Source organism: Anguilla anguilla, chromosome 4 (assembly GCF_013347855.1).
Source record: "Anguilla anguilla isolate fAngAng1 chromosome 4, fAngAng1.pri, whole genome shotgun sequence".
Classification (NCBI taxonomy): Eukaryota; Metazoa; Chordata; class Actinopteri; order Anguilliformes; family Anguillidae; genus Anguilla; species Anguilla anguilla.
This window is the reverse complement of record NC_049204.1, coordinates 21,175,948-21,194,538: the sequence shown is the minus strand read 5'-3', so window position 1 is coordinate 21,194,538 and position 18,591 is coordinate 21,175,948. Positions and strand designations below refer to the sequence as shown.

The 18,591-nt window shown below is 42.8% G+C and overlaps 1 protein-coding gene across 11 annotated transcripts in view; it reads left to right on the top strand.

Annotated features, from left to right (window-relative positions):
• The window catches only part of nfia (nuclear factor I/A), a 190,078-nt gene extending 179,855 nt beyond the window's left edge, over positions 1-10,223 (top strand). For all 11 annotated transcript variants that reach the window (XM_035416200.1, XM_035416199.1, XM_035416205.1 and 8 more), the window contains one exon: positions 482-10,223. In XM_035416200.1, coding sequence (XP_035272091.1) covers positions 482-496 — 15 coding nt within the window. In that variant the 3' untranslated portion in view covers positions 497-10,223. The remainder of the gene's footprint in view (positions 1-481) is intronic.
• Positions 10,224-18,591: the final 8,368 nt, after the last annotated feature.

The window sequence follows — 18,591 nt, the reverse complement described above, 5'->3', positions numbered from 1 at the left end:
GTCAGGGGGCCTGTTTGAGCTGTCCGCTCTTCCTCAAGCAGGGATTTTAACCTGAGAGGAACACAATGTGGAGATACCCCCTGCGAGCTCTCCGTTTGTTCAGATTAACTCCCAGGATTAAAAACACGCAGCGTGAATTATACGCTAACGCCGCACACTTTGTGCTGGAGCACTTGGTTGATTTTTTTTATTTTTATTTTTATTGTTTATTGGATTGTTGTTATAAATGATTGTGCTTGTGGGAGGTGAAGTGGTTATCAAACTGGGGGTGGGGGTGCGCGAGATGAGTGTGGAGTTACGGCTCTCTCAATGGGAGCTCTTTAAAAACACAGTGTCCATGCACTTCTGCGTTTTTAATTGCACAATATCATTTTATTTAAAATCCCCTCTCAGTCGCGGGTCTTTTGTGCGGTACTGTCTGGGGGTGCAGGGTGACCCGCTCGCAGTCCTCCAAAGCCTCTCCCCTCTCTTGCCTTCACAGTGGTACCTGGGCTAAGGACTCCAGACTTTCAGCGCCCGCTCGACAGACCACTCAACCCCCGCTGTGCCCCCTGAGTGAAACCTGCAAACCTGTACACCTGTCTGACAGAGAGGAGCCGCCCGCAGCCCCGCCCCCACGCCCCCAACCCCAAAAAAAAAAACACAGCTGCACCGAGAGAAGCATGGCTACAGCAGAACCCCTGCCCCTCCCCGAAACAAGAGGAAACTACACACACCGATACAGGCATATTCTATATACCTATATAACCCGTACATGTGTATGTATGTGTATGGTTTATATATTTATATTTATATATGGGAGCTGTCAGTCTCTGTTGAAAGTCCTTGTTGGAGCACCGTGAGTGTTTTTATTGTTTTTGTTTTTCTTTGGTTTCTGGAGAAGAGCCCGTTGGGTTCTTGCGGTCGCCCATGCTGACTGAGGGGCTGAAACGCGCAGTGACTCGATCAGAGAGCTTCCCTCGGCCTTGCCTGGCAGGGGGTCTTAAACAGGTCAGCCGCAGACCCACAGGAAGCTGTGCGTCCGTGCGTACGCCTGACCGTCTGTGTATATATCGCTCTGGGGCTCGGGCCCCGAAACAGCGGAAGGTTCGAGGTCTTTGTTTGGTGTTGTTGTTTTTCTTTCATTGGTTCTGCTATATTAATCGTTTTTTTCTGTTGACCTGGTTGGGTGGCTCGTGAATGAGGAGGCTTTACCTGGGTCAGATACCACCAGGTAAAGCCTCTCTCGCTGGCCCCCGCCGCCTCGTCCTCCACGCTCTCGCTGACGCTGACGCTGACGCTGACGCTGGCGGTGGAGACCGTAGCCCTGCAGAGTCAGAAAGCATCTCGTCCGAGCTTTCCCAGGACACGCCGCCGAGTGAAATGGAGAACAAGTGGCAAAAAAATCACAGTCTTCTGTAACGTTTACGGGGCAGGGGGTGAGGCGGTGGGGCGGGGGGGGGTCGTAACATTTTGATATGGTCAGTCGTGACAAAAATAAGACAACGGAAGTTTGAAAGTTAAAATTTTAAATGGGGAGGGGCGGGGGGGTTTTGAAAAAACTCCTCCCGTCTTGGAGGCATGTTCATGTTTCATTTTGTAACAAAATAATTTCCGTTATTACCAGCAACCCCTCCAAAAGGTCTGTGCTATATAAGGGTGGATACATAGTCTGTTCCTCCATAAAAAACTAAGACAGACGTAAACAACTGAAGGCAAACAGTGGAATATCAACATGAGGAAAGTGCAATTTCGTTGGATAGCTGTTGGATAGTTAATATCTTTGTAAGATAGATATTGTTGAAACGATTGTGAAAAGTATATATATATTTTTCTTCCTAGTCCATTCACACCTCCGGGACTCTAAAATATCGGGGTACAAAAAAAAATAAAAATAAAAAAACTAAAGCTAGAATCATAGCCTTGTGTGAAATAAGGGGAGCTGTGTTTGCTTTTTACGTTGTTTTTTTTACTTGTTTGTTTGTTCATCTTGTAAATTGATTACTATTTTGTGACAAATCTCCCTTTAAGAAATATCACCAGTTAAACAATCAATTTTGAAAACATTTCTCGCCGCTTTTAAACTATTTACCGTGTTATTTTTGGAAAAGCTACGCAATCGAATTCTTTTTAACAAAGCACATCATTTGAGAAGAGTTATCAGCATACTCATTCCTCCGGAGGCAGAACCAGGTGTGTACGATGTGAACAGATCTGAATTGTATAAAGGGTCGTTTTTTTTTTTGTTTTTTTTTCCCAAAAGAAATAAGTCAGCTTTCCGTCGGGAAGGACATCACAGACAGGTGTCCAAGCTTGGGTCGGAGCGTGGTTAGAGAGGCCTGCTTTTAGCCTTCTTCTTTCTTGAAGCACTTATGTCTGCAGTAGGTTTGCAGGCTGCGAGTCTCTAGTGTACAAGGGGTGAGATTTGAAAGTAAAAAGAAAAAAGGACCTCTAAAAAAAAAAGAATACATGTGAATATCACATTGGACAAGACCTGCAACCAGACTGCGAAGCTTCTGAGCTGCTTCGCATGTAACTTACTATTTTATGATTTTGGTTTTGTTCTTTGTTTCCTATAATATACGTATATTTACACTATTATGACCGACTCATCCTCCGTCGATCAAAACTGAACAAAAACAAAAAAAAAGAAAATGTCAAAAAAAATCTGCATGTTCTAGTGTTAGTGACAAATTTTTACATAGATTATGTAGACTTCAAGTAGTGTGAATAAAGACAATATTGTAACCCAAGATCAGGCACTTGCCGATAGACTATATTTGTTTGGCCCCTGAAAAAAGGGTTTTTTTACTGCTGTCCTTCACAATGAACCAGCTCAACGTCTTTCAGACTCTTCTACGCTTCTCATTCTTTCCTTATTGTTTTCTTTCCTCTCTCTCTCTCTCTCTTGTGTTCCCTTTGAAAATTTCAAATTTTTAAACAGTTCTGTTTCTTTTTTGTGTTCACAAATTGCACGAAACAATTGTTCCTCATCAATGTGCCTTGAGAGATGGTCTAAGTCCTGAGTTGTTGCACAAGTTACAATGTGGAGAATTTAGTTTTTCTTTGTATTCCACCCCGAATCCCATTGTGTAGGAAACTGGAGTGAATACAATCGTACAATTCTACGACTAATACTAATAATGGTAACAGCAATTATGATAATGACGATAACCTATTATTACGTTCAGCCATTTGAATGCGTCTCAGGCCTGTATGTTGATGACAGCGCATTGCTAGTTTTGATGCAACGTCAGTACTGTGTCCGTACGAGACCATGAAACACAGTCTCTCAGTCTTGTGCTGGTGTTTAACCAGGCCAGTGTCAATCATCAAGATATGCCCCCCCCCCCCCGTTTGTTGTATAGTGGATAGGAGTAGGCTCTTAGGTTCTTAGTGTCCTGTAGATAGTTGACACCTTCATCCCCAAATCCTTTTAATGTTGACGGTAGTATATTGATATTTATGGATGTTGCTGCAATTTCTAAATGAAACTACTTTTTTTGTTTGTTTTGTTTTTTTTTTACTCCCAGAAAAGATTAATGAGAAAAAAAAATATGCAATATCTGCTTGCACTCATGTAGACATACACTAGTCACTTATTTTTTTTATTATTATTTTTTTTAACCAAAGTTAGTGCAGCGCTTGACTGGCCGGTTAGTTGGGCGTCAGTCTGTGCCTGCAGGAGAACTTGACATGGGCACGCAAAGCCCGTTCAGCCTCGTTTGGGTATGTTACTTTCCTTCATTTGGCATTCGGAAAGCGGTAGATGTGTTAGGGATTTCTCTCAGTTGGTCACAAGCAAGCCTTAAACGAGTCACCTTCTTCTCCGTCACAGACCCGCAGTCATTTTCTGACATAGTGAAATATATCACATTCAGGAGAAACCGATAAGAAAAGGCCCATTTTTATATGTACATTTTGACAGACTTCCAAGTTATATGAATTGTTTACCTATGATCTACTATTACATTTATTATGAAAAACAGCTAGAGTATGGGGATTGTTTTCCTAGGTGTCTGACGTGATGGTTTAGTAGTTACACTCGTGTGGGTTGTGTGTTTTTTTAGTGTGTTTCTGTTTTGTCATTGTTCTTGCCTACCCTTTAGCATTGAGTTGGGCATTACTTTCTTAATTATCTGCACTAAGTACAAAATAAATGACATCAATAGAGAATTTAAAAATACAGGTTCCAGGGCTTAAGAGCGAAGGGAAACATGAATTGCACGGACATTTTTGTCACAAAACCTTGTTTAGAGCAGCCTAGCATCTAATCAGCAAGATTAGGCTGTGCGCGTGTAAGATATGACAAAGTTGCACCCTTTTTAAAGAAAGAAAAAAAGAAAAATAAGAATATTAAAGCAATAGTTTGGGCAGTCTGTTTTTTTGTTTTGTTTGTTTTTTTGATGTGTGTGTGTAAATTAGCTGTGGGTACAAAAGTGGAAAAGATACGTAAAGAGAAAAGGAAATACCTAAAGGATACAGGCGTAGAACCCGGGCGCAAACGAGGCTGGAGAGCCTAGCAGCGTGGAAAAAGTCTTGTTTGTATGTTGTATAGTTTTATTAATTACACTGATTTTAAAGCTGCCCTATTTTATAATGCAGGACTTTTGTAACATTGATTAAATGAGGAAAAAATAGTGTTGTGAATTTTATGATTGTTTGTATTAAGGCCACATTAATAGAATTGATTTTGTTTGTTCTCCGGGGAACTGGATTTAAGTTGAAAACTTTCCTGTCTCCCCTTTTTTCGTTTTTTTTTTTTTTCTTTTTTCTTTTTTGTATGTATTTAAAGACTTTTCTTTCTCTTTTGATGGTATAGCCTATTCCTATACTTAAAAAGTACAGGATGTTGAGGACAAAATACCCATTGTAAATGGATGTTACAAGTATGCTGTATGTTTTGAAGGTTATTTGTTGCATCAGTATTGATGAAGCTACATTTAGGTAATTCTGAGAAAATTGGCTAAAGGAGAGCGTTTTTTATGCATTTTAAAATTAGTTTAGGCAGAAGACAATGACATAGACAGCCAAAGGATGCCCCTATTATAAATGCATCTAGGCATCTTTTTTGTGTTCACCATTCCATACAGGGAAAAAAAAATAAACAGCTTGATTATCAACATGATTCTTTTTCTTTTCAACGCATTACTCCCTGTTCCCTCACCATCTCTCCCCACAACCAGTGTGACTGCAACCAGAGTTTGAGTAAATGAAACAGCAGTGTCCGGCTGTAAGACCCTGCTTTAGACTTCATACAGCGTTCGTTGACCCATCCAGTCAAGCCACCTCAGTAGACGAGCCCTCACAAGGCTCAGGTGGGACTTCCTGCCAGTTTTCTGTGCAGCGTTTAACCCGAGGAGCATTTAAAATCCCCCGCTTGCCGGGTTCATATGGAGGGCGAGACTGTCTGCCACAGCCAGGTCAGGTGTGGCCTGGATGTGTGGAGAGGAACATGAAGTTGCCTGAAAAGTTCCTTCATAAAGGTCGGCCATGCATGTTATATGCAAAGTGTATTTACGTGAAATCCGAACGCTCAGGTCTCCATTATTCAGACTTACAGTGATTTTAGGAATTTAGGCAGACACAGAATGGGTGTTTGGGAAAACGGTTGTTAATTCAAGATTTTGGTCCTCTTTCACTCCTTATGCAATGTCTGGCATTGGCACTGCCTACAAAACTGTGTTCCCCAAGTTTAGAATGAGCCTGGACCTTCCACAGTCTCCCAGCATGCCTGGGCCTTGCCCCGTATAAAATCCATTCAAGTGTTTGAACAGAAAGTCAACCGAACGGCAGTATTTACGAGAATCAATGAACAAAACTAAGAGCTCTTATAACAAAAGGTTATTGTTTTCAGGCTGGTCTTGGTCTGAGCAATGGTGGTACGCATTTCATGTTTCAAAATGTTCTTTTAAACCATTTCATTATTTATTCTGAACATTCTCACCAATCACCTCCACTTGCTTTTCTCCACTAAGGAGGAACAGTAACGCTGGCCACGCTATGGGGGAGGTGAATGATGGGTCTTTAGTGATCGCTAGCAGTGCTCCCCCTCTTGCCCCTCTCCCCGCCTGGAGTCATGTGATCCGGACAACCGCTCTGTTCTGTCCTGGTGGCCAAACAAACCTGAACTGCACCCTTATGTGCGGGAGCCATGACAGTGTGACCAGAGAGAACAGGGCTGGGTGCGGCTGGGTGCGGCTGGGCTTCCTGCCCTAGCCGAGGGAGCGTAGCATTGCTAGGCTGGAACGCCTGGGGACCCGCATAGAGATTTTATGAGCCACGTTAGCGTCAGGGTGTCACTGAACATTTTACGCATATTAAAAATATCACTGTCAGTGTCATCTTCCTTATTTTAAAAAAATGCTCTTTGTATACATTTGGCAGATAACAGAATACAGCAATGTGGTGGAGTCCATCACTTGATGTTACACTATTAACTTGATGGTGGGAAAGAACTTCCGAGAGATGCCTCAGCCAAGCCATATCACCTGAATTATCTCAGTTTGGATTGAGAGACGAGGGTTTTCATGAAGGGGAATGCTTTGTGATTGTGAAAGTTTTTTTGTTTCATGTTTTGTTTTTCTTATTTGTTTCATTGCCTAAATGAAAGCACTTCCAGGTTCGGCGTCACCTTGAACAATGCTGTCAGGTTGCTATACTGTAATTGGGTGTGAAATTTAAGTGGAGAGGACTCGCTCTGTCCTCGTTCTCCATCCCCCACCCTGTTTCCCTGGATGTTAACAGGGTTCAGTGGCTAATTATTTTGACTTTCATGACTTGAAAATGTTTTGTTTTGTATTTTGACTGCGTCTGAAGAGTTCTGCCATTGCAACAGGAAACAGGGTTGAATGAAGGCCTGTCATCGTGGCTGTGCATGGCAGGCCTTTGTTGTGTTTTGTCTGTCCAAATTCTTGTGGGCACTGTTGGCCTAGAGATATTCCCCCTCCCCTTTTACCCTTAAAAATTAAGTACTGAGAATGAATACTGAGACCTGAGGATAGGGAACGTGAAACAAATGGATTGCAATGGCGATGGCAGGATTGTTCAGACCGTAAGCAGGGTATTGTTGATATGAATATATATGAGAAGCATAACCATTCCAATGGCAAAAAGAGACATTTACCATTGGTCTGATGTGTTTTAAGTGGTGTATGGTATGAAAATAGTGTCATATTTGTATGAAGAGCTTCAATGACACCTGAACTGAGACAGATCTTAGATCTAGCAGAATTCATTTTTTGGCTCCCAATAAAGTGCAGCCTCCACATTGAAAGTAACATTATGCATTTTCAGATTTGTTTTGTTTCGGATGCATTTGTGGAGTGGACAGTATTCAGAAGAGACGTTTGGCATTTTAATGACTTCGTTATGCCATTGCTGGACCAAAGTGAAAATCAAGAAAATCTATTCTTCACATTGTTACTAGTGTCCAGTCCGTGAACACACAGCAACAGAAACATACAAGTGACTTTAGAACAATAAAAGTGATTTTTCTTTTTTTTTTTTTTTTTTTTTTTGTGAAAGGAGGTAACATTGAAGCTGTTCCTTTGGACTCAACTGAAATGCAGTGTCACCAGTCTTTGGAGAGGAAGTTTTGCCCTTCTATTGCAGAACCATTACACGGTGCTAATTCAGGCTGGTTATGAGGAAGACAAACTGAACATGTGACAATTTAGACTCATTCATTTGCTTTCCGACAGCGTATACAGCATAGCAGTTTAATCTGCATGAGAACTATGCACTAATCAAATATATGGAAATATATATATAACATATCGATGTATATGTAATATATATATATATATATATATGTTCTAAAATGGCAAAACTTTGGTATCTACTTTGTTATCTTCAGCCTTTGCCTTCTTTTATGGTCAGTGTTTTTCGATATTCCAGCTAAAGGACAGAACAAATTATATGGAATTCAAAAAATATGAAAATAAAGAACAAACCAGCATATTACCTGATATATTAAAAAGAACAGATGTAGTGCCTGTGATTATACTGTATTATACTGCTCTTCTGAATAATGAATATTGTTTGTTATTGTTTAAATTTCTCAACACCGGTAGCCTTTGCTGTCTGTCAGACCCTTCTGATTATAGCTGATGTACAATAACCATAAGATATAACTGCATGCTCTTCCATAATCGCCTAGTAAGCTGTTATGAATATTACTAAAAAAATCTACAAAAAACAAGAACGTTATGTTAGTCTTTTATTCCACCCGACACCCAAAGCTCTCTCCTTTTCTCCCTCCCCTTTCCCTCTTCTCTGAGGTCTGTTTTTATTTGTTTCTTTGTTTTCAGATTGTATCCTTCTCAGTTTTCCATTTTGACTCCATATTCATCATGAATTTCTGGGGGTTTGGGATTTTTTTATTAATATTTGCCCCTTTTTTTATGGGAAGCCATCGCCTCCGAGTTGTCACGTATTTTTCTTTCTGCTTTCACTTTGGTGAGACATCCCCTTAAATCTCCATTCACACCCGGAGGGATGGATGTGGTGCTGTGGAGACTGTCGGGACCTGACCAGGAGTTTACACTGACTGCGGTGCCCCACACTTGTCGGACTTTGACAATCTTTACCGTCTGATCAATTCGATTCACGTCTGTGCCCTTGTCTCTCTCGTGTAGTCACCATATGCTGTCAGGACAGAGTAGAGCTTATGTTAGTCTGAAGTAAAAGAAAATGTATTATTACCCTTTTCAAGATAGTGCAGCAAATGTACAATATAGGCTGGTTTTATCTAAACAGAAAACAATATGCTGAAGAATCGATACCTTCATCATATATAGTCCAGTCAGCACTATTGGAGACAAAATCCCCGCTTGAGTGGTGTGGGGTCTGGGAAGGGTTTGGGAAAGAACCTCGGTCAGTTCCCTCGATAGCACTTCAAAAGAGGAGCTTCAGTGTGAATGTTGATCGGAACGGTCAAATAAACAGAAGCCACACCTCGGAGACACTGGCTAAATGCCACACAGCTCCAGACCTGTAATGCCACGCACCCTGATGCAAAGCCTTAGAAATCAACCCCCCCCCCTAAACCGACCACTTAAGTCCCCCAGTCAATATTGGAAAAATCTGCTTTTGTTGAACTTGCAGAAAAAGAAAAAAATGTGGACTTCAAAGCTGTCTCTTGTCTGTTCCTCTAAGTTACGTTGGTAATGTTGTATTGCACTGTCGATGATTAAGCTACAGGTAATTAATACTGTGTTTTAGGAATGGATTTGATCCTATCTCGGTGAATAGGTCCCTGACGTCTCAATGAGTGGATTTTTAGACGGAAACCTCTGCTTTCTGCTGAGAAAACAAAAAACGGAAATAATAAATGTCATGTTCCACAGATCCCTTTGTGTTCAGTTTCTTTCTAGTCGAACATCCCTGTTTTAAATTTAAATCCCTACTAAAACACAACTGTAGGAGGCACTCACAAAAGTCTTTGGAGACTTCTGGAGGTCATACCAGTTGTTGGGTATTGGGGGAGGGTGGGGTGGGGTGGGGGGGGGGCAGAGGTGAAGGGAAACGGATAAGCATTGTAGAGTTTAAAAAAAAAAAAAAACCTTTTTTTCCTGAGCAAGGAAACTCCTCAAAATCCAGTGGTACAGCATTGCTGCCAAGACTTGTAATCATGATGAAGACAATCGTAAGCGGTCAGCCCGAGTCCTGGCTTTATGTACTGTAGAGTGCCTGGAGTGGACCCCTCGCTGTACTGGGCCCCCCGTCCGCCGTCCCGCTGTCCTGCTGTCCTCCAGACCACATCTCTCCCTTTTCTCTGACCTCCATCGCCGCCTGCATCCTTTCATCCTGTGTTGCACTGTTTTTGCTTAGCTCACCTCATCCACACGCCATTGGATATCTGTAGAAGTATGGTTAACAAAAAGTAAAAAAAAAATAAAAATAAAAAAATGAAATCAAATGAAACCTTGTGCCTCTATTACACCTGTACTGAACTGACTGGTAGCCATAATACCCATTGTTTATTTGTGATGTTACTAGCTCCATTGTCAGTTAAAATTCATTGTGTACAGCCTTTTCACATGTGACTAAATTTACCACGCATTTATCCTTATAATGAATCTGTGATTATTTTTCTTTTCCTACTATTGTTTCTCAAACTGGTGTAGAGTCATTTTCTCTGGGCCCATTAGTGCAACCACGTTCTCACACACTCACTTACTGGAAGCAAGATGTGCATTTCCTATGCAACAGAAAAAAAGAATAAAAACGCTAATGCTGAATCGCCGTGTCCTTGTACATTATTTCTGTGCTCCTTCACGGGGAGACCCCGCCCCGTTCCATGCCACAGAGCTTAGCGTCTTAATCGCTTTCAAGGTGTTTTCCAATGGGCTTCCATAAAGAAATCAAAGCCGGCACAAGTATTAATGACTCCCTTTCCTTATTATGACTGTTTTTTTCTGCACCGAAGCTCATTTCGAGGAATATGATCCACTGTGTGCAATGCCGGGATACGTTTCTTATCTGTCATAATGACAGAGTCTTATTTTGCAGACGATTGATACAATGCACATCATTGTAAATAATGCGTTTATTCCATTTGTTCAGGCACCAGAAATACACTGCCTGTTTCACTTGTGTCGCTAATGCGCTCAATTAACAGTCATGAGTGTCATACACAAATGTCACATGACTGCATTCATACCTTCATGCCTCATGACTTCTAAACCGCAATGTTGAGATTTATCATTGAATGTCCTACAATAGCTATACATTTATCTCCAACTTTTGGAACTGTAGTGACACAAAAAAAGAGAAAGATCAGATTGCAGGCCAGGAACCTCTGATTGAAATATGTGCTCAGCTTATAAATGTAAGACCATCTGTATTTAAAAGCTTTCTTCTGTACTTCAGTTGAGGCATTCATAATCATTTATTACAACTCCACTGTAACACAGGATAAACTGATTGCTGAGGATCATGTAATAGGTACCATGAAAACAGTGCCATTAAATGCCATTTCTCCAATCCCAGCGCATTGAGTGTGTGTGTATGTGTGTGTGTGTGTGTGTGTGTACGTGAGTGTGTGTGCATGTATGTGTGTGTGCATGTGTGTGCGTGTGTGTGAGCACGTGTGTGTGTGTGTGTATGACTGGTTCCAGATGTATAAACAGACGTTGAGTCGGCATTACACCGCGCTGTGTGTTTGGACCTGACGTCTCCTCCTCTCACGCTCCATTTGCAGCTGAAGCACTTCTGGGCAGGTTTCACCTCGGAGACGAAGCAGCCATGACGCGCGCCCGCGGTTGCTATGCTCTCCAGCCTGCCCAGTCACCGGGAGTCACCAGGTTGTGTTGACAGTTTATTTTTTCAACAAATAGAAGTGAACTTTTTATGAAATGGGTTGGAAAAAAATGCTAATGCTAATCAAAACCAGAGCGTTGAATTCAGTGTTTTTTTATACCAGCAGTATGTCACTCCTGTGAGGCCAAGCTGGGGTACAGCCAACAGCAACAGGTAACAGGACTGTCCCTGTATCTCACTTTGGAGAACAACAGGAAGGCATTTAAGATCATTTACCCCTCGAATTTGGGTCTGAAAGTAGACCTCGTGTAAGACGTTTAACCGAAACATCCAAGAGATGCAGAATTTTATTTTTCATTAAATTTTTTTTTTTTAATAGGTTATTTAATTGTATTTGTTAATGGGTAGTTCTGAGGCAGTGGTAACCAATCCTTTTCCTGGAAATCTAAGTAGGATTTCACTCCAATCCTAACAAACACACCTCATTCAACAGCTTGCAGTCTTGTTGAGCTGCTAATTAGTAAAGTCAGGTGTGCCAAATTAGGGTTGAAATGAAAACCAGTAGATCTCCAGAAACAGGGTTAGTTACCACTGTTCTAAGGTAACATAATCACATTCAAACTCAGATTTTAAGCTTTTTTTTTTTGCCGTACAAAAATATTTTCACAAAACACTTTTTGTGCACTGGATGACGTCACATCCTGTGCAGCTGAAGCAGACCGACCGAAGACACCTGTGGACCAGAGAAGCCAGTATTAGGTGAGAGACACCGTGCTGACTGAAACTTCCTCAGTAATCCTATATGAATTATGCTGCTGGGCTTCTGGCCATTCATATTTACATGGTCATAATGCGTCATAACGCTGCACTGACAAACGATACTTTAGCAAGGGGGGAAGATGCTAGTTAGTACACACACTTCTAACCCGGACTGTAGCGGATATATTAGCAGCTGTAGTGGCTCACTTGTTGTTCTATGACTGCTTGCTTCATGAAGAAAACGGAGTAATTTTCTTGCATTTTATTTCATTGAGTTTATTGAATTTGGACCATGAAGTACCATGTTGGAAAGTGTTGAACACTTTAACATGTTATCCTCTAGGCTGTACAATGTGTACATATTTAACCCAAAAATAAAATAAATCAATTAATCTACCATGCTATATTTTATGTAAAATAACACAATAAGTATTAAAATAATACTTTGTAACAAAGACTCCAGTAAAAATAATTTTAAAACTACATACTGCAAAGTAAAAACAGCACTGCAATTGCAAAAAAAAGTACTTAAAAATACAACAAAGTGTGTTAATTTTGATGAAATGCAAAAACAGAAAGCAGAAAGCATGGAGTCCTGTTGTTCTGGGCACTGCAGGACTGTGTCATTCAACAGGCTGACATAAACCAGCTGCACAGCAGCACTGCAGCGAAAGCTCTACTGACAGCCCGGGCACAAAGAGGAGCCTGTTACGTGTCCTCCGTCTCCACACTGACCTGTTACAGACCCTGCAGATGAGAACATGCTGAACACACTGGCACTGTCAGCCCCCACCCCCCACCCCCCCACGGTCGCACTTTCTCTGCGAAACTGCGTGACAGTGAACTTGGATTCTCCCCGGGGGTGGGGAGTGGGGGGGGGGGGGCGGCGCAGTCGGGGGGTCGGGTTTCAGGGGGAGAGACAATCCTGTGACCAAACCGCAAGAGGCGCTCTGAATAATTCACTAGCAACATGGGGCATCGGGTTTCCGCAGGGGGACCGGTCCTGTCTGGGCCCCCCCTCCCCCCCCGCCCCCGCCCCCGCCCAAACAACTCAAAGCCCCGGGTCCCAGAGGACCCGCGGGTCGGGAGGCCGCCACCTCCGCTTCGCAGGTTGCGGACGGCGACGGCGTGGTGGCGGGGGACTGCAGGTGCATACACAAACACCATCAATAATCAGCGGCCACCGCTGAAGGATAATCAAAATAAAATATCCCCAGCAGCTCGCTCAGTCCACCGCCTCCTCCGCCGGGGCGCTGGAGCATAGCTAAAAAGGCAGATCATAAATTGAATGATATCTTTGGGGGTATGATCTAAGATTTAACATCCTTTCAGCAAATACGTCATTAATAACCATTAATTCGTTTCGCTGACTTTACAGAGCTTAAAAGTGCAGAGGGGCAGCTGCATGTGTACAAACATATCCATGGCAAACTCAAACCCCAGATTTATGGCAAATAATTCTTGTAGACTTGACATATTGAACTTTATCATGAGGCTTGCATGCAAGTGAACCCATGCCCCTCCAAATAATAGCTTTGCCTTTCGCAGGGTGTGCTGTTATAAGCCCCCCTGACAAGAGCAGGGGCAGCGATGAAGTCCAGTGTCCCGATGGTGTTACACAAAATAGGGCCTGTCGCAAAGCCGAGTGTGGGGAGTGCTATGACGGTACCATATTTTGCAGTGAGGTTAACTTCACTTTATGGTATTACTCTGTGATTAACCATACTCTATGGTACTGTAATAGGCATTACACTCTATAGTAGAGTAAAAGGGAGTACCTCTACCAAGGAGTGGCAGGGAATTACATTTAGCGAAGCAGAGATTGCACTCTGTGGTGTGGGAGGGAATATGCAGTACTGTATGGTGGTGTCAGATATTGTGCGTGTTTCTGATCCTTCCTCACTGGGACAGTGGTTCTGCATGTTTGATTCCTACCACTCAGATTCAGAAGCCCTCTACACAGCCATCCCTAACATGCTCACAACTGTCAGGTCACAGTCTAAAATGAAATCTCTTTGAAAGGCTTTATTTGAATGCAGCTGTGTGTGTTGTGCCCTGGTTTACCTGCATTCACTTAAAATATGAACCAACAGGAGAGGAGTTGTTGTGATGTTATTTTTATACAACAGACATAGAATAGAGAAATATCCAGAAATTTGGCCCAGAAAAACAAAATGCTAACGATGTCAACTTTACAGGGTTCTTCCTTCATAGCAGGCATACTTTAAGGACAGAGCTGGTTATGGAACTCTGACTGACTTTGACTCTTATTCAAATGAGAAACAATCCCATCATCCAATTGTGTCGAGTTTTAGACTGGGATCCCACGGAGTAATCAGAAGCGAAGTGTGAACGCTTTTCTTTGTAATTGCATTAGCGCGGGGAGCCATCCATATAAGCTTAAAATCCCATTTCACTCTTTTTTTCCCCCATAATTCATAGCAGATGTCACATCTTGGCCAGATTTTTTTCTCTTCACAATAACAACAAAAATGTGGCTGAAGAAAAAGAGTTATATTTCTCTGAGATAAAGAGGCATGTTTAATTAGGAGGCCTGGTGTGGTGGAATTGCAGGCGATGGGATTAAAAGTTTAAACAAATAAATGACAGTATGAGTGAAAGAATGAGTGAGGAAATGAGCAGAAAGTAGCAGCAGCAGCTGAATAAAAGCAAAAACCATTTCTCCTTGGGTTTGTATTGAATGGCTTCAGATTGTGTGTGTGTGTGTGTGTGTGTGTGTGTACTTGTGTGTGTGCGTGCGTGTGTGTGTGTGTGTGTGTTCAGGCAGAAAGGGGGAAAAATCTGTGCGTGTATCAATTATTGAATATAAAACAGTAGCAATTACACCTGGGCCTTTTGTGCCAGCTGAACAAATGAGCGATGGCGTTCCTGGTCCATCCTGCATGTCCGGGATTACTCCGCCTCGTTAATCAAAGCCGTCTCCGCAGGACGGAGCAGGACTCTCCGTTTCGGAGAAAAGTTCGCCCCAGGTGATAGTGAGGCCATTATCATATTATCGCCTCAGGCACTGCTATTAGACTGGAAATTGCAGGCTAGGGCTTTAAGAGGGGGATATTCATGTGGAGATCAGTACAACAGCTTAGACTCCTGGAACCTCTCTTTCTCCGCCGTTTCCACCTCGCTTTATCCGTCCCCTGCTCTCACTCTCTTTTACCCTCTGTTGTCTAACTCTACCTTTTCTGTACTCACGATCACTTGTCCTTTCCTCTTTCTCTCTGGTATGTACTCTTCCCGTATGTTCTCTGTGTGTTTCTCTGGAACATTCTGCATTCTACAGTTGCTGTTGTTATAGCAGTTAAAAAGACTGAAAAGTGTTCTGTTGAGACTACGACAGTCTCTGCAAAGCTTTCAAAACTTCACGTCTCTTTGTCTACTTTAGTCCCTCTCTCATTTTTCTCCCAGTTCACATTCAGAATCCATAAATACATATGGACTTTTTTGGAATGCAAATCCTGTCGATACATTTGAGATTCCTTTCTATTGGTTCTCTATCTCTAAAATATTTTTTTCTACACTTAAAATGTGTTATTCTGCAATTCTGTAGTACCAATAAGCAATCTACCATGAGAGAGCCTTCAACATGACCCAAGTTCAACGACTCTATGGAATGGCATCTCTATCTAGATTTCTATGTGATCCTTAGCAATCTGTGTTGAGCATTAAAATAGCCCATCCATTGTTTAAAAAAGTTGGTCCCAGGATTCACAGTATCTAACAAGATATGCGAAAGGGGTGTGATTTGTCTTTCCTGTGCAGTGCTCCCAGGATGGATAGCTAAGGTTTCTGTGGTCATACCAAGATTTACTTTTTTGCTAAGGTAACATGTAGCGAAGCAGCTGGATAATGAATCGCGGTTTTTAAAAAACAGATAAACACATGAAAGATCTGGCTGTTTAGAGTTCCCTGGTCATGCACTACTTGAGTAACAAACCCTGGAGTGATCTAAAGCCTCCACCATGCCTGAATCCTTAATGAAGCAGTAATTAGGGAGCCGGATTATGTCCCCATTGTCCACAGAGAAATTAGCATTAATCAAAGGTTGGTCCGGAGGGTAGGGGAGGTATTGGTCACATTGGGGGCCGGTGGTCCTGCTGGACACAGTGCTCAGAATGGCAATGAGTCACTGAAGACTGAACCCAGCTTGAATCTCTCTAATTGCTATTAGCGCTTTAAAAACAGGGTGGACAATCAATTCTGGCGCATGATAATGGGGAGGAATGTGATTGCAGGCATTGTGCGTGTGAATTCTGCCCATTTTGTGGCTGGTGTGAAAAGCATTCTTTTCAACCCCAAGTAATTGGCGAAGGTTTTTAAAAAATATGAAACACTTTTAAGTTTCTCATTATATTTATTAACTTTTTCAATGCTTAGTGTTTGCCATTGCGATGTTCTTTTTTTCAGTGGAGCAGGTTTTTTTTTTTGGTTTTTTTAGTTGGCGTGAGTTTCATTTGGCCCAAACTTTAGGACTGATATGTTCCATGCTTATCCTCGGTATGTGCGGTTGGTCATTCCATCTGAAAGTGAAAGTTAAGCGTTCTGCTGTTGAAGTCCTCACATAAACCTGATCTCTGCGCTGTAAATGTACAGAACAGCTGCGAGAGACTGCAAGTTATTCCCACCGTAACCTTGGGCTGCAATCGCCTAGATCATTATGAAGTCTGTTTTTAAACACCAATTCACCCACACACACACACAAACACACACACTTTCTTTAAATACTATTTCACAATGATTGCCCCCCCCCCATAAGTCCACATATGAATCATAAGTCCCTAGTTCCATGTGAGTAATTCAATAAAAATGAATCTGGTTTTTGCACATCTTTTAAAACATGTTTTTATACATAACATATAACAAACTTTAGGGTCTTATAAGATTTCCTATGAATAAACAAAATTTTGTCTTTTTTAAAAAAAGCAACTGACTTTCCACAGTGGTGAAATATCTAAAGCTGAAGTCAAAATATCATATGGTCCAAAATGTGAGTCACCCTTGAATTCTGGATTTCAGGCAATACTCAGAATTCACATATCATTTATGTCATTTCACACACCATTAGTGTGTGGAACCAGTTCAGTTACTGGCCCTGCTCTCTCCTTTTGATCCCGGCTGTTTGTGCTATACTTGCTTTTTACAAATATATATCAACGCAGACTTACATGCATCCCGCGGTTTGTTAAAAACTAGATTTATAGGTCAGTGACCCACAAACGCATCGCTCTCACAGACGCAGTGTATATTTAGCTATGCTTCAGACCCCTCAGCTCTGCTGGTCAGTAATCATGTCCTATTTGGAGTTATTGCACCTGGGAAATAACTCCACTGTGTGGCTGGGGAAGCCCAGCTGTTTTATCACCCCGACCAGAGAGCAGGCCCATGTAACCACAGAGAGAGAGAGAGAGAGGTAGCAAGAGAGAGAATGTACTGTAGGTCTTTTCGACAACACAGATGGTGAGTGTAGAAGAGAAAACAACACCAGTACATTTCTAATATTCTGTATGCTCATTGCTTGGTTACATACTTCCTGGACATCGTACCGTGATGGTTTGCATCTTTGAAAATCAATTTTATTAAATGTAATGCAGTGTATGAACTGGGACCTTGTAGATTCGCGCAGGGTCTTTTGGGGAGGGGGGGTTGACATAGCCTGACTCCATGTTTCTGTGTGTTTACGTCAGGCCGGCCCCAGGGTGGGAGAGGGGATGGCAGGTGATGCTCTCCACGTTTGCAGCTGGCCGATGATGTCTGACACGTTTCCTGTCCTTTCCCACAAGCCCGAGCGTTGGGATTTCTCACGCCACATGTTTACGGAGGGAACGTCGACTTTTCCGCGGTTCTTTTTTCGCGGAAAAGGGAGAGCGAACCGCAGAAAATGCATTCCGCGAACCTTTCATTCAGAGAGACGGAGAGAAAAGTTACCGTTTCGTCGGGACGAGGGGGGAGAAGCCAGGGTGGGTCTCGCCCTGTTGTGGGGTGCACCTCTCCCGAAGGTTCAGCTCCATTAAGCCTCGCGGTGGCCTTGCCTCTTAACCCCCCCCGAGCCTCCTCAGTGGAGCGTGACCGCGCCCTTACAGGGGGCTGCGGGCTGCCGGGGTGGCCCTCCCCTCCTGTACACATCGTTCACGCTCCGCTGACACGCTCCTGCCCGACAAATGACGATCCTCACATCACTCGCCCCTATCCTGGGCCTTGTTTACATTCAAGCATGGATTGAGTTACTCTTCTGGAAGTGTGATAGAATCGCATTTTGAGAGGGGGGGGTTTACGCTGTGGCATTAGCATCGTGAGCCGGATGAGGGTGCCGTCACTGCGCGCGTCTCTAAGAGGCCTGCGCGCTGGCACGGGGGTGCTCATACGGGCGGCTCTCGCTTCCATCCGTCTGACGCAGGCGTAGTTTTTCATTTTTATTTGTCTCATTTATTCGCCTTTTCCGTGACTTGACTCGCTACAAGGCTCCGTTACACAGACGTAAGGAAAGTGCGGGTGAGTTCACCGGCTCCCAGCAGCGTGCAGAAACATCGCCCCCTGTAGGCGCATCGCTGAACAGCCTGACAGCAGTGGTACACT